Source organism: Dendrobates tinctorius, unplaced genomic scaffold (assembly GCF_039654945.1).
Source record: "Dendrobates tinctorius isolate UK_male_01 unplaced genomic scaffold, ASM3965494v1 ptg000064l, whole genome shotgun sequence".
NCBI lineage: Eukaryota > Metazoa > Chordata > Amphibia > Anura > Dendrobatidae > Dendrobates > Dendrobates tinctorius.
Genome location: NW_027361732.1, coordinates 13,937,128 through 13,953,737, shown reverse-complemented (window position 1 = coordinate 13,953,737; position 16,610 = coordinate 13,937,128). Strand labels below are relative to the sequence as shown.

General features: G+C 41.1%; 1 protein-coding gene across 4 annotated transcripts in view; it reads left to right on the top strand.

Annotated features, from left to right (window-relative positions):
- Positions 1-14,255, top strand: part of DGKH (diacylglycerol kinase eta) — a 356,048-nt gene extending 341,793 nt beyond the window's left edge. For 3 of the 4 annotated variants that reach the window (XM_073580313.1, XM_073580312.1, XM_073580315.1), the window contains 2 exons: positions 4,565-4,695; positions 11,245-14,255. In XM_073580313.1, the coding sequence (XP_073436414.1) occupies positions 4,565-4,695; positions 11,245-11,334 (221 nt within the window). In that variant the 3' untranslated portion in view covers positions 11,335-14,255. The remainder of the gene's footprint in view (positions 1-4,564; positions 4,696-11,244) is intronic. The other variant, XM_073580314.1, reaches the window with a different exon arrangement.
- The last annotated feature ends 2,355 nt before the right edge of the window (positions 14,256-16,610 follow it).

Sequence of the window (16,610 nt, the reverse complement as noted above, 5' to 3'; positions counted from 1 at the left end):
AGGAATGGGTAGTCATCTGTAGGTCTGAAGAGTCCTGATATCCTGTCAGACACATCTTTAATTTTTGCACCTGGAAGACAGCACATTTCTCTTGAAGTTATATCCGGTCTGCAGATAGCGGCCTCTGTTCCTCTCAGCAGGGAATCCCCCATGACCACCACTCTCCGTTTCTTCTTCACAACATTTTTCTTTCTCCATCCAGGAGGATTCTGAAGGCGTACAAGGTTGCTGTTTGTGGGCAAAGTCTTATCCTGATGTATTTCTTCATCGTTTTCCTGCGTGAGAGCCTGGTACTGGTTTCTGAGCAGTATGGGTGCTGACTGCCTCCTGATCCTCCTGTTTCTCTGGGTCACATGTCTCCATTCCTCTGTTTCTTCAGGTGCACTTCGAATTTCTTCTCTTTCTGTAACATGAAGAGATAATTCTGCTCTGTCCAAGAACTCTTCACCTTCCTTAATGATCTTCAACGTAGCTAACCTCTCTTCGAGATTTTGCAACTTTTCCTCCAACAGGGACACAAGCTTGCATTTGTGGCATGTGAAATTTGGTCAGGGCGATAAGAGTCTATATCTGGCCAGGACCGCTCCCTTCAGGAAGGTAGACTCGCTCTTTGTTATCCCCAATGGGGTGAAAAAAGGCCTGCCGGCCTCTAAGGCAACAATTGCCCGCTGGATCAGAATGGCAATTCTGGAAGCCTAAAGGACAGGGTGTCCCCTGCTGGGGTCAAGGCCCATTCATCCCGGGCGCTGGGCGCCTCCTGGGCGGCACACAATAGGGCATCAGCCATGCAATTGTGCAAGGCAGCCACATGGTCGTCCGTGCATACCTTTTCAAGGTTCTATAAGGTCCATACCTATGCTTCAGCGGACGCCAGCCTAGGCAGAAGAATCTTGCAGGCGGCAGTGGTGAGTTCTCCGACCTGAAGGAAGTTTCTGTCTTCTCCCACCCCAGAGACTGCTTTTGGACATCCCACGGTTCCTGTGTCCCCCAATGAGATGAAAGGGAAACAGGATTTTGGTTGCTTACCGTAAAATCTGTTTCTCAGAGAATTCATTGGGGGACACAGCGCCCTCCCATGATTTTGTTACTTGTAATGAATATATGATTACTTACATGATAATGTCTCCTCCTACTGCTTTTTCACTAACTGAATGTCCTACAGCCGGTCGGAGGGGTGTATACTGCGGAGGCAGAGATAATATTTTTTTCATGACATAGTGTCAACCTCCTAGTGACAGCAGCACACACCCACGGTTCCTGTGTCCCCCAATGAAGACTCTGAGAAACAGATGTTACGGTAAGCAATCAAAATTCTGTTTAAATATACAGTAATGATGGATATTCTGTTTGAGCAAAAATGTTAGGTGCATGAAATCAATCCTTATATCTTATGTATATGCTTCATACTATCAAAGCATCTGGTGGCATGTTGGGATGGACATATAGTTGTCATAGTACTGCTATTGAAGGTGCTCTCTGCAAGAAGAAAGCAGATTGCTGATGTAATCTAAAGAAGGTGCGATGTAGATGGGCAGATTTCCACTGATGTTGGCCTAGAACCTTGCAGATGAGCTGCTATCCTAACCTAATTTATCCCCAGCAAATGATTAGGCCGCCTGTTGCTAGTATGCTACGGCAGTGTATCTGCTCGCCATACTATCAGGTGAAGTGTGAAGAAGCCCTCTACACCAAAGCCGTTTAGTGAACTTGAAGAGGCCCATTCTCCACACTTCTCAAACTGAGTGTTTCCCCTCTTCCTGTAATTCACCGTGCACTGTCATCACTGTGTTCACTTTTCATAATAATCACAGTAAGAGACTATGTGCTGTCCATTAGCAGATATTCCCCTTGTTTTTCCTGTTCCATTGTATTCTAATCAGTCCTTGGCATCCATTCTTAGAAACGTTTCTCAGACCAAGTTTATCAAGGCATTGGTGTGACAAATTATTTTTTTTTTATCTGATAAACTCCATGTAAAAAGTTTTTGTTCAATTTCCTTTGGTTTTGCCTTGATTTAGAATCTTATGGCACTTGGTAATTGCCAGGAATATGACACCTACGCTGCGATGTTAGTCATGTACTCACCATGAGCATGTAGTGTCTGATTAGCAACAAATTGTATAATAAATTTCATAATCTCACAAGTCAGTTCAGACAATCACAAAACTCAAGATAAAAAGCTGACGGCACCGCTGTTACCGTGTGACTTCAAATGATGTGCGGCATACAGAAGCCCAGCAGCTGGGAATCTCGGGTGCCAGACCTGGAAACAGTCAATCCTGGGAATCCATGCAAAGAGAAGAGGTCGCACTCGTCGAGATGGAAGTTTCACTGATTTATTGATATATCATGAACATGTCAAGTCGGGGGAGTGACATAAGGAGTGCTAGAAAGGCTGACAACGGCCGTTTCGCGCTGCTCGAACGCTTCAACGGGTCCCTCGAGCTTGAGCAGCGCGAAACGGCCGTTGTCAGCCTTTCTAGCACTCCTTATGTCACTCCCCCGACTTGACATGTTCATGATATGTCAATAAATCAGTGAAACTTCCATCTCGATGAGTGCGACCTCAGATATGACAATAATGAGCCATAAATGTATAGTAATAGATGGCCTAAATTGCGATAATATTCATCTCTAACCACCCTTTTCTTCAGCATAACCGAACTAATACAGAAGTATAGAAATAACTAAACGTTACCAGTACTTGACATAGAATTTCCAATTTCAACTTTTACTCAATGTTGGGTTTTTCCCAACCCTCCTAAATAATTGTATTTTTTGTGGGTCTGCTATGTAGCCCTCTTATTTGGAGCCACTTATAATTCTCCTTTAAAGGGTTTTTCCCACAAAGTTGATTTTAATTAATAGATTTTGGAACGATAATAATTTCCACAATTGGATGTGCTGAAATAAATGTTCCTGTGCTGAGATAATCTTATAAATGAGCCCCTCCTGTGTACTGTGTAATGGCTGTGTCTGACCGGGCAAGGAACATGGTCTGATCATACCACAGCTCCTGGGCAGGGGAGGACGCAAAAGAGAGTATACGGACAGGACAGCAAGGTATCACAAATAATACTTTCTTTGAGGTAAATGTTTTTGTTTTTTTTTTAAACAGGCAAGGAAATCCTCTCCTGACTGTATACTTCTTTTTTTTCTCACCCCCCTGCCCAGAAGAGGTGGTATGATCAGACCATGTACCTGTGTGGTGAGACACAGCCATTACACAGTATACAGCAGGGATCCATATATAAGATTATCTCGGCTCAGGAACATTTTATTTAAACACATCCAATTGAGGAACTTATTATTATTCCAAGTTATATTGATTAACATCAACTTTAAAATTAGCTTTATTCGTGGGAAAACCCCTTTTAAGTTTGATTTCATGTTTTTATCGTGGTGTAAAAAGTGTAGACCTAAATTGGCAAAACTGGAGAAAACACTATTGGGTGAACAGTTGTGTAGTGGACAGAGATGTCTCCAGACTCCAGTCTGAGCATGCACGATCAGATCACTAAGCATGCATATTTATTGCAGTGGGGCGTGTTTATTCCGTTGCTGGCCATGGCGTCATCTTTAAAATCATCATAACCCATCCTCCCAACCAAATGTTAGTGAAGAGTCGTGAGGCCCCACATACATATTATAATGGTGTATAGCTTGGCGTCACAGATTTTCATGTACCGTATATGGCCTGCCTTAAACACGATGTACGTTTTGTTGAGTATTAAATGTGTCCTCTGATAAGGTTTTGCATCCCTAATCCAGCACAAATTAGTTGTACTGTACCTGTTTAATGCGCTAAAGGTATCTTTTCACATATTATTTGTTACTACATCCTGTAAAAATGTTGAAATCCCTGTATAAACATAAAACCTTGTAGGAGCCGAGTAGGTGGAGCCACTCCGGAGAAGAGTCACTATGGCCAGACTGTAAGCACTGCTAGTCTGGCTTGAATGACCTTCCTTGGAACGGGACAATTAAAACTGGTTGCCTGTGTCTGGCGCGTGCGCATTGATGCTGTGTGTCCATGTGCCGGCTTCATTGGTGCCAGTGGCGGTGGTATAAGGACACAATTCCTCCTGACTTCCCCTGCTAGTACGAGTAATACTGTATCTTGTGTATGGATAATGAACCTTCTGTGTTCTGCGTCTGAGCTGTGTTCTGGGACCTGCTGAGTTCACGTTTGTACGATGCTGGTCTTACTGGTAGCATCCAACAAATGCGTACCTTGCACCACTGATCCTAACCTGTAGAGCAAATTCTTTCTAGTTCACGGATGGTTTTCTATTAGTAGACAATTTGCTTAAGTGAGAGCTGAAGCTGAAAGCACGGCTGCAAAGCAACGAAACCCAGTCCTTGTACAGACATTTGTTTGAATTACTGTTGATTTTAACCTGCATGCACAAGAAATCAAACCATTAGGTCTGTTGAGTTGATTCCTTTTCTCTTTTCCCTTTGCTAGCACTGCATTTTTGTTCTCCACTCTTTGGCCTAACCTATGCTTGTTATGCATTTGTGCATGTACAAATTAAGGGGGTTTTGCTCTTAACTTTGTTAGTTCAAAAATGGGGCACAGATGAAGTTGCAGCTTGGCTGGATCTGCTGAGTTTGGGAGAGTACAAAGAAATCTTCATCCGTCATGACATCCGAGGTTCAGAGCTAGTGCATCTGGAAAGGCGGGATCTTAAGGTATTTCCTTTGTGCTACTTTTTCCGCTCTCTTTAAGATTTTTTTTCTTTCTTGTGGGAAATAAACTTCTTTCCTGTCCCCTTCTTGTTATGTGCTTGTAGTTTGGCTGAAATGACAATCTCTGTTACTAACCCGCACTGTTCTGTGGCCTGCACTCCCTGTGTGTTACACTGCCATTGCAGCCTACAACATCAGCATTTCTGGTACCATGAACACAGTCTTCGTACGCTATAATAAATTCATAACTTGGATTAATAAATCTACAGTAAAAATATTCTTGATAAAAGAAAAAAAATTAACAATTTCAGATAAAGTGGGATCAGTGTGGAAGGTGAAAAATAATGTTGGTGTCTCTATTTCCATCTTATCATTTATGCATTGTGGCAAATTCTCCCATCATCAACTAATGCAGCAATTGTGTCTCGCTACATATTGTTCTCATTATTCATGTGCTACATCTCATACTGCTTATACTACTTTTCGTATTTTTGTGGCACATAACTATTGTCATCAATGTTACTATTATTTTGGTAACTCATTGTACCAGCATAGTACAGCTATATACCACTGATACTGTAGTCAGAGAAACACTAGTAAATATCTTTCTGCATGGTGTAGACTTAGAAAGATGACATAATAATGATAAAAAAAACTACTGCTGGTAGCTCCGATATATTAGCGTTCCCCAATATCTCTGCAGCTTACAATTACCGTAAGTCATTTGCAATAAACTGGTTTCAAGAGGTGTCCTCTAAAACTGTGTTCACACCATGTTGTTACCTTGTGTCACACTTCTGTATACTAAAAAGTAGTATATAGCTGTATATTGCAAGTTACACACTCAGTTGCAGGCAAAAAAAAAACAAAAAACTTGCACTGTATATGTCTTGGAAAATGTAGGACTGAAAAAGTGAAGCCGTGTTCAGGCAGCTGTATTTCACAGTCTGTCTACAGACCGCAATGCCCGGACTGACTGTATCTCCTGACCTGAATTTACAGGCTCATATACTGTATGAAGCTTAAAGATACACTGTGTGCAGAATTATTAGGCAAATGAGTATTTTGACCACATCATCCTTTTTACACATGTTGTCTGTATAAGCTTGAAAGCCAACTGCCAATTATGTAAATCAGGTGATTTGCATCTCTGTAATGAGGAGGCGTGTGGTCTAATGACATCAACACCCCCTATATAAGGTGTGCTTAATTATTAGGCAACTTCCTTTCCTTTGGCAAAATGGGTCAGAAGAAAGATTTGACGGACTCTGAAAAGTCAAAAATTGTGAGATGTCTTGCAGAGGGATGCAGCAGTCTTGAAATTGCCAAACTTTTGAAGCGTGATCACCGAACAATCAAGCGTTTCATGGCAAATAGCCAACAGGGTCGCACAAAGCGTGTTGATAAAAAAAGGCGCAAAATAACTGCCCATGAATTGAGGAAAATCAAGCGTCAAGATGCCATTTGCCACCAGTTTTGCCATATTTCAGAGCTGTAACGTTACTGGAGTATCAAAAAGCACAAGGTGTGCCACGCTCAGGGACATGGCCAAGGTAAGGAAGGCTGAAAAATGACTACCTTTGAACAAGAAACATAAGATAAAACGTCAAGACTGGGCCAAGAAATATCTTAAGACTGATTTTTGTAAGGTTTTATGGACTGATGAAATGAGAGTGACTCTGGATGGGCCCGAGGCTGGATCAGTAAAGAGCAAAGAGCTCCACTCCGACTCAGATGCCAGCAAGGTGGAGGTGGGTTACTGGTATGGGCTGGTATCATCAAAGATGAACTTGTGGGACCTTTTCGGGTTGAGGATGGAGTGAAGCTCAACTCCCAGACCTACTGCCAGTTCCTGGAAGACACCTTCTTCAAGCAGTGGTACAGGAAGAAGTCGGTATCATTCAAGAAAAAAATGATTTTCATGCAGGACAATGCTCCATCACATGCATCCAAATACTCCACAGCGTGGCTGGCCAGTAAAGGTCTAAAAGAAGAAAAAATAATGACATGGCCCCTTGTTCACCTGATCTGAACCCCATAGAGAACCTGTGGTCCCTCATAAAATGTGAGATCTACAGGGAGGGAAAACAGTACACCTCTCGGAATAGTGTCTGGGAGGCTGTGGTGGCTGCTGCTGCATGCAATGTTGATCATAAACAGATCAAGCAACTGACAAAATCTATCGATGGAAGGCTTTTGAGTGTCATCATAAAGAAAGGTGGCTATATTGGTCACTGATTTTTTTTTTTTTTTTTTGAATGTCAGAAATGTTTATTTCTAAATTTTGTGTTATATTGGTTTACCTTGTGAAAATAAACAAGTGAGATGGGTATATATTTGGTTTTTATTAAGTTGCCTAATAATTCTGCACAGTAATAGTTACCTGAAAAAATATACACTCCTAAGATGGCGAAATCTAAAAAAAATACCCACTCCAACTTCCAAAAATATTAAGCTTTGATATTTTTGAGTCTTTTGGGTTGATTGAGAACATAGTTGTTGTTCAATAATAAAAAGAATCCTCTAAAATACAACTTGCCTAATAATTCTGCACGCAGTGTAAGTACACACAGATTTTTTAAACAGGTTTTGGGGGGGATCCTGATGCAAATTTTTTTATTCTTGTGGTCAGGCTTTCATTTGGCACCTAAATTCAAAGCAGAAAAACACCTTATACAAAATAAGAATAGCAGGAATTAATGAAAATATAGAAAAAAGCTCCAGGTTTCAAAGGATATGTGTACATACCCTTATAGTCCAACCTGTCCTATCTCAATTTTCTCTTAAAGGGAATCTGTCACCACATGTGACATCTAAACTATTAATATGGACATACAAGTTATTGATTGCCGAGGAGAGTGATACCTGTATGTCTCATATCAGATGCCTTGTTGTGGATAGATCATCTTTTATCTCTTTCTGTGAATTACTTCTTCCAGGCTCTGTGGGGATGGTACCTATAAGAGAACTCTGCCTCCAAAGCTTGTTTTACATGAAGAGGGAGTTACCAGTGTGATGTGGAATAGTTGCCAGTGTGATACGTAATGGTTAGCAGTCTGATCTCACTGCAGAGCTGTGTGTGATTATACCTGACACATCTGCAGGTTCCTCTCAGCATCCATCTCACAGGCAGACAGGGTTGTAATAATGTTGCAATAGAACAGAGCTCAGTGAGCTGCAAAAAATGTGTTTGCGAGAAGAAAAAGTTCATTTCGCCTGTTCTGTGTTTAGTTACGTGTCTCACGCTGGTAACATAAAGCAGCTGCTGGCATCAGAACAAGACACTGCAAGGGAGCGCAGGAAGGTAAGTACAGTGGTTTATTTTTTTATGTTTTTCTGATGGGGTCATGCATACCAGGACCCGGATGGGGGCCAATCATTCCAGGATAGGCATGGAGCCAATCATGCCAGGATAAGGATGTGGCCATGCATACTAGGACAGAGATGGGGGCCCTGCATACAAGGATAGAGATGAGGGGGACCATTCCTGCAAGGATGAGGGGGTCCAGTCCAACCAGGATTGGGATGAATGGTATATATCTACCAGGCTAGAGATGAGGGGGACGTGCCTAATAGGCTAGAGATAAGGAGGACATGCCTACCAGGAGACGGATGAGGGGGGCATGCACACCAGGATTTGGGTGAGGAGACCATGCATGCCTGGACAGGGATGAGGGGGCCATGCACACTAGGATGGGGATGATGGGGGCCATGCATTCCAGGACAGGGATGAGGGAGCCATGCACACCAGGATGGAGATGAGGGGCATGCATGCCAGGACAGGGATGAGGGGGCCATGCACACATTGAACACATGAGGAATCACCGCATCCTATTCATAGAATGGTGCTATGTATCTTGCGTAGACCGCAAATAGACATACTGTGGTCTATAAAGACGCGCTGCATGTGCGTATATGCAGGGATGCCTGAGGCGTCCCTGCATGCATAGATGCATAGTGGAGATGGGATTTTATAAAATCCCATCTCCACTATGCTGTAACATCTGGACGCTGCAGATTGCACTCCGCGTCCAATCCACAGCAAATCCTGACTGTGGAAACATACCCTTAGAGCCGCACTTGTGCTTTTTACTGTAAGTGCTATTTCTAAAAACTGGAGTTCCAGGCAGTAGTGAACAGGTGTTCTGCTGTAGGGGAATTATCGTATTGGGCTGTGTTGGTACATCAGAATGAGAGATGTCAAACAAACATTTGCAACTGTTACATTGAACGATGTATGTCGGAAAAATATGGCACATCATATATGCTCAACATAAACAAGAAATTAGGTCTGAACAGTGCCTTATTTATTAGAACAGATCTCACAAAGCTGCACCTAGATGATGAAATAGGAAAAAATATTATATTCTATGCATTCTTGTACCATGCTTCTGTGGCTTGCTGGGGTTATGTGCTATCTAAAGGGCTGAAAATATCCAAGTTACCTTAAAAAATTGTAAACATTTATTTTTATTCTTTTGATAATTGAGTAAATGATGTTACCTCCTTACGGCTTCATTGATCATTTCTTTACCATTTCATGCTTTATTATTAGCTTTATTATGTTTCATTATATATTGCCATGTTTATATCCATTGACTGATATATCGCCTCCATTAACTTGTATAGTTCCATCACATACCCATGCAGTTTGTACTTACGTGGAATTATTGTTTTCTGCAGTCTTATATCATACATAATCCAGGCTGCTCTTTTCTCTAATGTCAAGAAAAAAATTCCTGCGCACAAAAACTAGATGTAATATTCCAATGTGATTTTTCTGCATGTTACATAATTATTGAAAAGTTTGTGCAGTTTTATGGTTTAAGTGATGCTGTAACGTTACAGAAATTATACACTGTTATTTAAAGGGACTATGTCAGAACAGAATGACTGTTCAAACTAAGCCCCACTACTCACTACTTCACGGCAAGGCCAATGATTTAACTACTCCATTCTAAAGTAACATTATCGCCATGTAGAGTCGCTTGCGCTAAGAAAAATCTTGCTTACATGGTTGAGATAAAAAAAAAAAACCCTCTTTTTAAGCTTTCTGTAAAATATTTGTTCAGCAGCAGTTTGATGCACCTTCACTGTAAGGTCTCATTCAAATGTTTGATTTTTTTTCTGCGTACAAGAAAATTGGATTGAATTATTCCAACCAGAGTGTGGTATGAATGTCATCCGATTTTCTTGTATTTGGAGAAATTGAAAAAATAAACAAAAAACCCCAACAATTTCTCCATTCTGAAAGTCTAGGAAAATCTGACTGCTCTCAAAACTAATGCGAGTGCAGTCCAATTTTTTTTTTTTTTTTTTTCCACCGATGCATTGACTTACCTTGCCGATGTTGATCCGACCATTGGATCAAAATTGGACTTCTCCATTATTTTCCACGGACCACTCAGGCACGTGAATGGCACCACAAACTATCATAGGTGCGAGTGCTATCCATGAAAGTCAGATGGCTCTTGTATGCAAAAGACAAGACTTCTGAAAGAGGCCTTAGTCATAGACCAGTCCCTCTCCCAAGGTGAACGAGCACCCAATTTGCACAAAACAACATTGTTTTCTGCTGACCTCAACCACAGATTTAGTAACTAAAAATTGGATTCTTTTTCTTCTCTGGCTCAACTCACTAACAAGACTGGCTCTTTTGGCTCACAAGCATATCTCCATCTAATACCAATGCTCTCCATGTCAGGTAGTTCAACTCTGCAGGGCTTCTTTTTGCACTGGGGTTGACATTGTCCTGTTCTAGTTTTTTTTCTTCCAGCTAGGTGAGAGTAGAAATGAGGATGGGGACCCAAGTGGTGCAAAGAAAAGACTGGTTAGCTTTCTTGGATAGGAGATTAGACATTTTAGATATGAGAAAAAACTTTTGACAGGGTGATCAGTGAGTGGAACAGGCTGCCACGAGAGGTGGTGAGTTCTCCTTCAATGGAAGTCTTCAGACGGAGGCTGAACAGACATCTGTCTGAGATCGTTTAGTGAATCCCATGCTGCGTTGTGCAGGGGGTTGGACACGATGACCCTGGAGGTCCCTTCCAACTTTTAAATTCTATGATCACTTCTTCTTAGGGCAAGTTGTCCTATGTGGTGATGTTACTTTAAAATATTTTGTGCTGACACTTTCGTTAGAAAGAGAGTCTTGTTTTAGAATCTTAGTACCCAATAGCTATTTTGTTATGATCAGTAAGGAACCGATCTTTGGAGCCTTCGCTGATCAAGGGAATGATAGAATACCAATGCTCCAACCTAATTGCTTTGCATGGAAGCTGCAGCATAAATTCATTGAAGCCAATGTGGCTGTGTTGCATTTACCTACACAGTAGGTGGATGAGTGTCCCTGTGCAGATAAAATGCGTAAAAGCATCTCATAGCTTGGATAGGGTTCTTGCCTCTTTATTTTGAGGATGCATAGAGGTTGTAGCATTCGGATCCCTAATGATCAGGTACCAGTGATCACCATTTCATCTATTTATAGCTTAAGTCCCATGTAGAATATTAGGCAGAATCTTGAGATAACAAATTGTTTGGTTTTCCTTGCAGGATCTGGGGATAATGAAAGTGGGTCATATGAAGCGAATTCTACAGGGAATTAAGGAGCTCAGCAAAAATACATCATTCTCTGAGGTGTGAAGGCGCTGCTGATGTCCTTACATGGAGCGAAGCTTGGACATGGCTCAAGTTTTCTCGAGGCACTGTGTGGTTTACTGTTACTGTTAGTATGAGGTTGTATACACCTGGACGGGAAATGCCTCAGGTATTGCAAACTTGGTTTTGAGTTTGTGCCAAAGTTAGTAAAAAAACAAAACTAAGTTTGGTAAAGTTTGGATCTGCACTTGAAATATATGGCTTACCTGAACCCAAAAGACTGTTGGTGAGACAGAAGCCACCTCGGGTTGCGCTGGCACATTCAGAAATCTGCCATTCGCATTTTCTGACAACATATCATTTTTATGGCAAAAAGTCAACATGCTAGCTTGTATGAGGCCCAGGGCTTCCAAACAACCGGCAAGGCCAAAACGTTATCGAGCCGAGCCTGTATGGGAAGTCTTGGTTGATGCTGCCTCAGGTACCGCTCATTCACTGGCCAAGGAGTTTGATAGAATAAACACTTTGTATAAAGTGAATGCAATCTAATGCATGGAGTGACTGTTGAAATTGTATTTCAGTTGCATGACATATCTGTTATAAAAACCTGAGAAAAAAAGAAAAAAAAAACTTGAACAACTTTTATATTGATTTTAATATGGATTTATTTATTACTACTGATGTGTCTGTTGGTTCAAGGCACTTTTCTATTAGTTGTTGTATATTTTTTTGCATGACTATGTTCAGTGGCCGGGGATTGTGGATGTGAACATGTAGCCTATGTGCCATGTATCCTGCGAAAATTATGTGCATTATGTATGTTCTACATATTTATTCTAGCTAGTCAAATATTGTTTAGTAATTAATGCTGATAAAATTAGGCTATTACAAATTTTCATTCTGCAGAGATGGTTACCTCACCAAATAATTTCTCTTGGAAATTCATGGGGACTATTTTCCAATGCCTTATTTCATTTTGGGTTCATAGCTGAAATATTGGCGCATTTAGCAGCAGTCTTTGGATCATACTCCTCAGTGTAGCAATAGAAGACAATAATGGTGGTCTTCCCACCAGCTTTATGGTAGCATATATAGAAAAGGTCAGGGTGCCTACTCCTTTGCAGCTTGCACCACATTTCAGTGTCACAGACGTTGTTGCTTTGTATAGGTTAAGAACATTTACCGGAATTTTTTCCTTTTAGGTATTCCAGATCTTTTTTCACCCCTCCGATCCTAGTAAAGTGCTAGTTCAGAGGTATGATTGCAAATAATCCTAAATAGTTGCATCATTCACCGTTGCCATGTATGAGTGTCTTCAGTATTGCAGAATCCAGATGTAAATGTTCCATATCAGAAAATCAATATGGGATATGTCTCAAGCAGACCGTATGACTTCCTCATGTTGGCATAAGGTCTATGTCATTGCAGACTTTGGACTTGCAGACGATCCACGCCTGGTGACCTCTGGAATACTTGAATCCCCATAAAGTCTGGTTTATATATTTTTTATTTTTTTCTGCCATTTTTTAGTTTTGTACAAATCTTTGGTACCCCGATAACTTATTTGCTTAGGAATTTGCTAATAGCATATACCTTTTTTGCTTTTAATTGAGGTCTAGGAAAGTTCTTCTTATATGGTCACAAAAAAGTCTACCCGTCTCCTAACTTCAAGAGCCGTTATCCATCCCAGATGAACATGGTGTTTGCTAGTTAACAATTCAGAAAAAGTTATTCCTGTTTCAAATCCCCAATTTCTGCTATCCAAATTCATTGCGTTGCTGGCCATTTTGTCTGGTATTAACATGTGTCAAACAATATAACAGCCTTATAATCTAGATTATTTGTCACACAGTAGAAAAGCCTTTATAATCCACCTGGGAGCAGAAGCTGGGTGTCGGGGGGGTTTGTTTTATTAGCAAATTTTCTGAGTCTGAGGTTACATGCGAACACATTGGACGCTATTACATGGTCACCATCTTATATGATCACCTCCATGTGTAAAAAATGGAAAATTGCCAAACTGCCTTTTTCGCTGCGTACCATCTGAAAAGTCTGTCACTCATTCCATAGGGGGAAAAGCAGTATTTGTATTTTTTGTAACTGTTATTAAAAATGAGTGTTTTGTACATGGACTCTATGGTTTTTAGGTGACCTTGTTTATGGGATTAACCCCTGTGCATTTTCAGAGCTGCCTTCTTATGAAAGGTTGTGCCCTTTAAACCAGTTTCTCCTTTGTGTTGGCGACAAGTGCACTTTAAGTGGACGCTGTAACACTGCCAGTGGAAGCGTAGTGGTCCGGGTATCCGAGTGGGGGGACACTTTTGTACAGTATTTACAAACCAATTAGTCATTGTAGAGAAATGTTACCCAATGGTAGATAGAGAGCGTGATGTGGGATGGTCATTGGTGGCTCCACGCTAATGGAAACCCTCTGTGGACATTTTAATATACAATATAGTGCTAAATGCTTCTCAAAAATAGCGGAAACCTTTAAAGATGACACGTTTTTACAACTTCCATTGGTTTTGCATATTGTAGCCAAATTGCTTACATTTCTATACAGATTTTGGACGTTTTCTGCCCTCCATGATGGATGATTTTGCGTATTTGAACACCCCTGTTTTCTGGAAAAGCAGGATAATCTTTGATGTGCAATATTTCTACTTGGATGAAGCGCATGATACATTTCTGTGGGGTAACCGCTCACACCAGGCCTATAATAAAGGGTTTACCAGTGCACTACTTTAATACTGAATCTGTGTTAAATGAAAATATCTCACTGTTATGCAGTTGACCTGCATATTTGTATATTACGTGTCAGCACTGTATCGCCGTATAAAGTTTTATGGATCTACGTGTAAGTAATATTGACATTTTTTTAACCTTAGATGTTAATGTTTAGTGTAACGAGATGTGAGCATTTTGCTTTTATCCATTTTACTATAAATTAATATTGCCTCACTAAATCTGAATTTGCTGGTATTTATTCTGAACGGTTACTGTGACAACGTCAGGTAATTGTTTTATCGGATTTTTCTTCCTGCAGGCTGTTTATATAGTGTGCTCACTGTAGCATTATGTATTAGACTCGCATATATCCAACGCTGAGAGTAAAATAAGCAATTCATGGCTGCCATTACAAAGCTTCAATTACTTCTCACGACTATCATGTCTGACAAACCATTTCCCGGGGTGCCTTTACTATTACACATTGATCTCATGAAATATATATATATTATTATATCATTATTGTGCATGGGAGATATTTATTGTAAATCCTTCCTGCACTTGCTGACAGTTTCCCAAGTTTTTTGGGCAGATGTAATTTTTATATCTATATACCGTAATTATAGTGCTTCTCTCGGACACGACACCTACCTGCTTACTAGCTCCATCCTGTACAAAAGGTTACCACTATGGTTCATATTCATCATGTACCTTTATTTTGCAGTAAAGGTATTAATTTTAGCTATTTTTATTTTAGTGCCAAATTCATTGTGGCTTTTGCAGTGTTTCTTTTTAAGTCCTATTTTGTTGTTTTTTGTTTTTTTTTCACTTGGTCAGCAATGCGAGTGCAGCTTTCATTTTCCAGATAATTTTAGCCAATTCATCATCTGCAAATTTGTTTTGATATTTTGCAAAACATTTGTTTGTACCCTAGTGGAAAACCAAATCTGTCTAATTTTTTTTTTTGGAGGGGAGGGGCCAGTTAGAAGCCTAATAGGTGACACTTTTAAAGCTTATTGAAAGACCTTCTTTTAATTCTAAGTTACTTAGTTTTAATTTACAAGATTTATAAACCTACTAGCTGCCCGGGCATAGTAACTAACTGTGGTTAGTTATAACAAATTATAATTATCCTCCATCCCATAGTCCCGTGCCCATATACCCATCATACATATCCACAATCCTATAGGCCCGTGTCCATATACCCATCACACATATCCTCCATCCCATAGTCGAGAGCCCATATACCCATCACACATCCTTCATCTCATAGTCCCATGCCCATATACCCATCACACATCCTCCATCCCATAGTCCCATGCCCATATACCCATCATACATTTTCGCCATCCCATAGTTGAGTGCCGATATACCCATCACACATCCTTCATCTCATAGTCCCATGGCCATATACCCATCAAACATATCCACGATCCCATAGGCCCGTGCCCATATACCCATCATACATATCCTCCATCCCATAGTCGAGTGCCCATATACCCATCACACATCTTCCATCCCATAGTCCCATGGCCATATACCCATCATACATATTCGCCATCCCATAGTCGAGTGCCCATATACCCATCACACATCCTTCATCTCATAGTCCCGTGCCCATATACCCATCATACATATCCTCCATCCCATAGTCCCGTGCCCATATACCCATCATACATATCCTCCATCCCATAGTCCAGTGCCCATATACCCATCACACATCTTCCATCCCATAGTCCCATGGCCATATACCCATCATACATATCCTCCATCCCATAGTCGAGTGCCCATATACCCATCACACATCTTCCATCCCATAGTCCCATGGCCATATACCCATCATACATATTCGCCATCCCATAGTCGAGTGCCCATATACCCATCACACATCCTTCATCTCATAGTCCCGTGCCCATATACCCATCATACATATCCGCCATCCCATAGTCCCGTGCCCATATACCCATCATACATATCCTCCATCCCATAGTCCAGTGCCCATATACCCATCACACATCTTCCATCCCATAGTCCCGTGCCCATATACCCATCATACATATCCTCCATCCCATAGTCCCGTGCCCATTTACCCATCATACATATCCGCCATCCCATAGTCACGTGCCCATATACACGTCATACATATCCGCCATCCCATAGTCCCGTGCCAATTTACCCATCATACATATCCGCCATCCCATAGTCCAGTGTCCATATACCTGTCATACATATCCTCCATCCCATAGTCCAGTGCCCATATACCCATCACACATCCTCCATCCCATAGTCAACCATTATGACATCATAATGAGCGGCGGGGCTTGCAACCTATGATGACATCAGCGTCGCCATGGCAACCATTATGACATCATAATGAGGGGCGGGGCTTGATACACACACTTTTTCCCCATTATGTAGATGGGGCAAAATTGTTTGGTGAATTGGAACGCGCAGGGTTAAAATTTCGCCTCACAACATAGCCTATGACGCTCTCGGGGTCCAGACGTGTGACTGTGCCAAATTTTGTGGCTGTAGCTGCGACGGTGCGGATGCCAATCCCGGACATACATACATACATACATACATACATACAT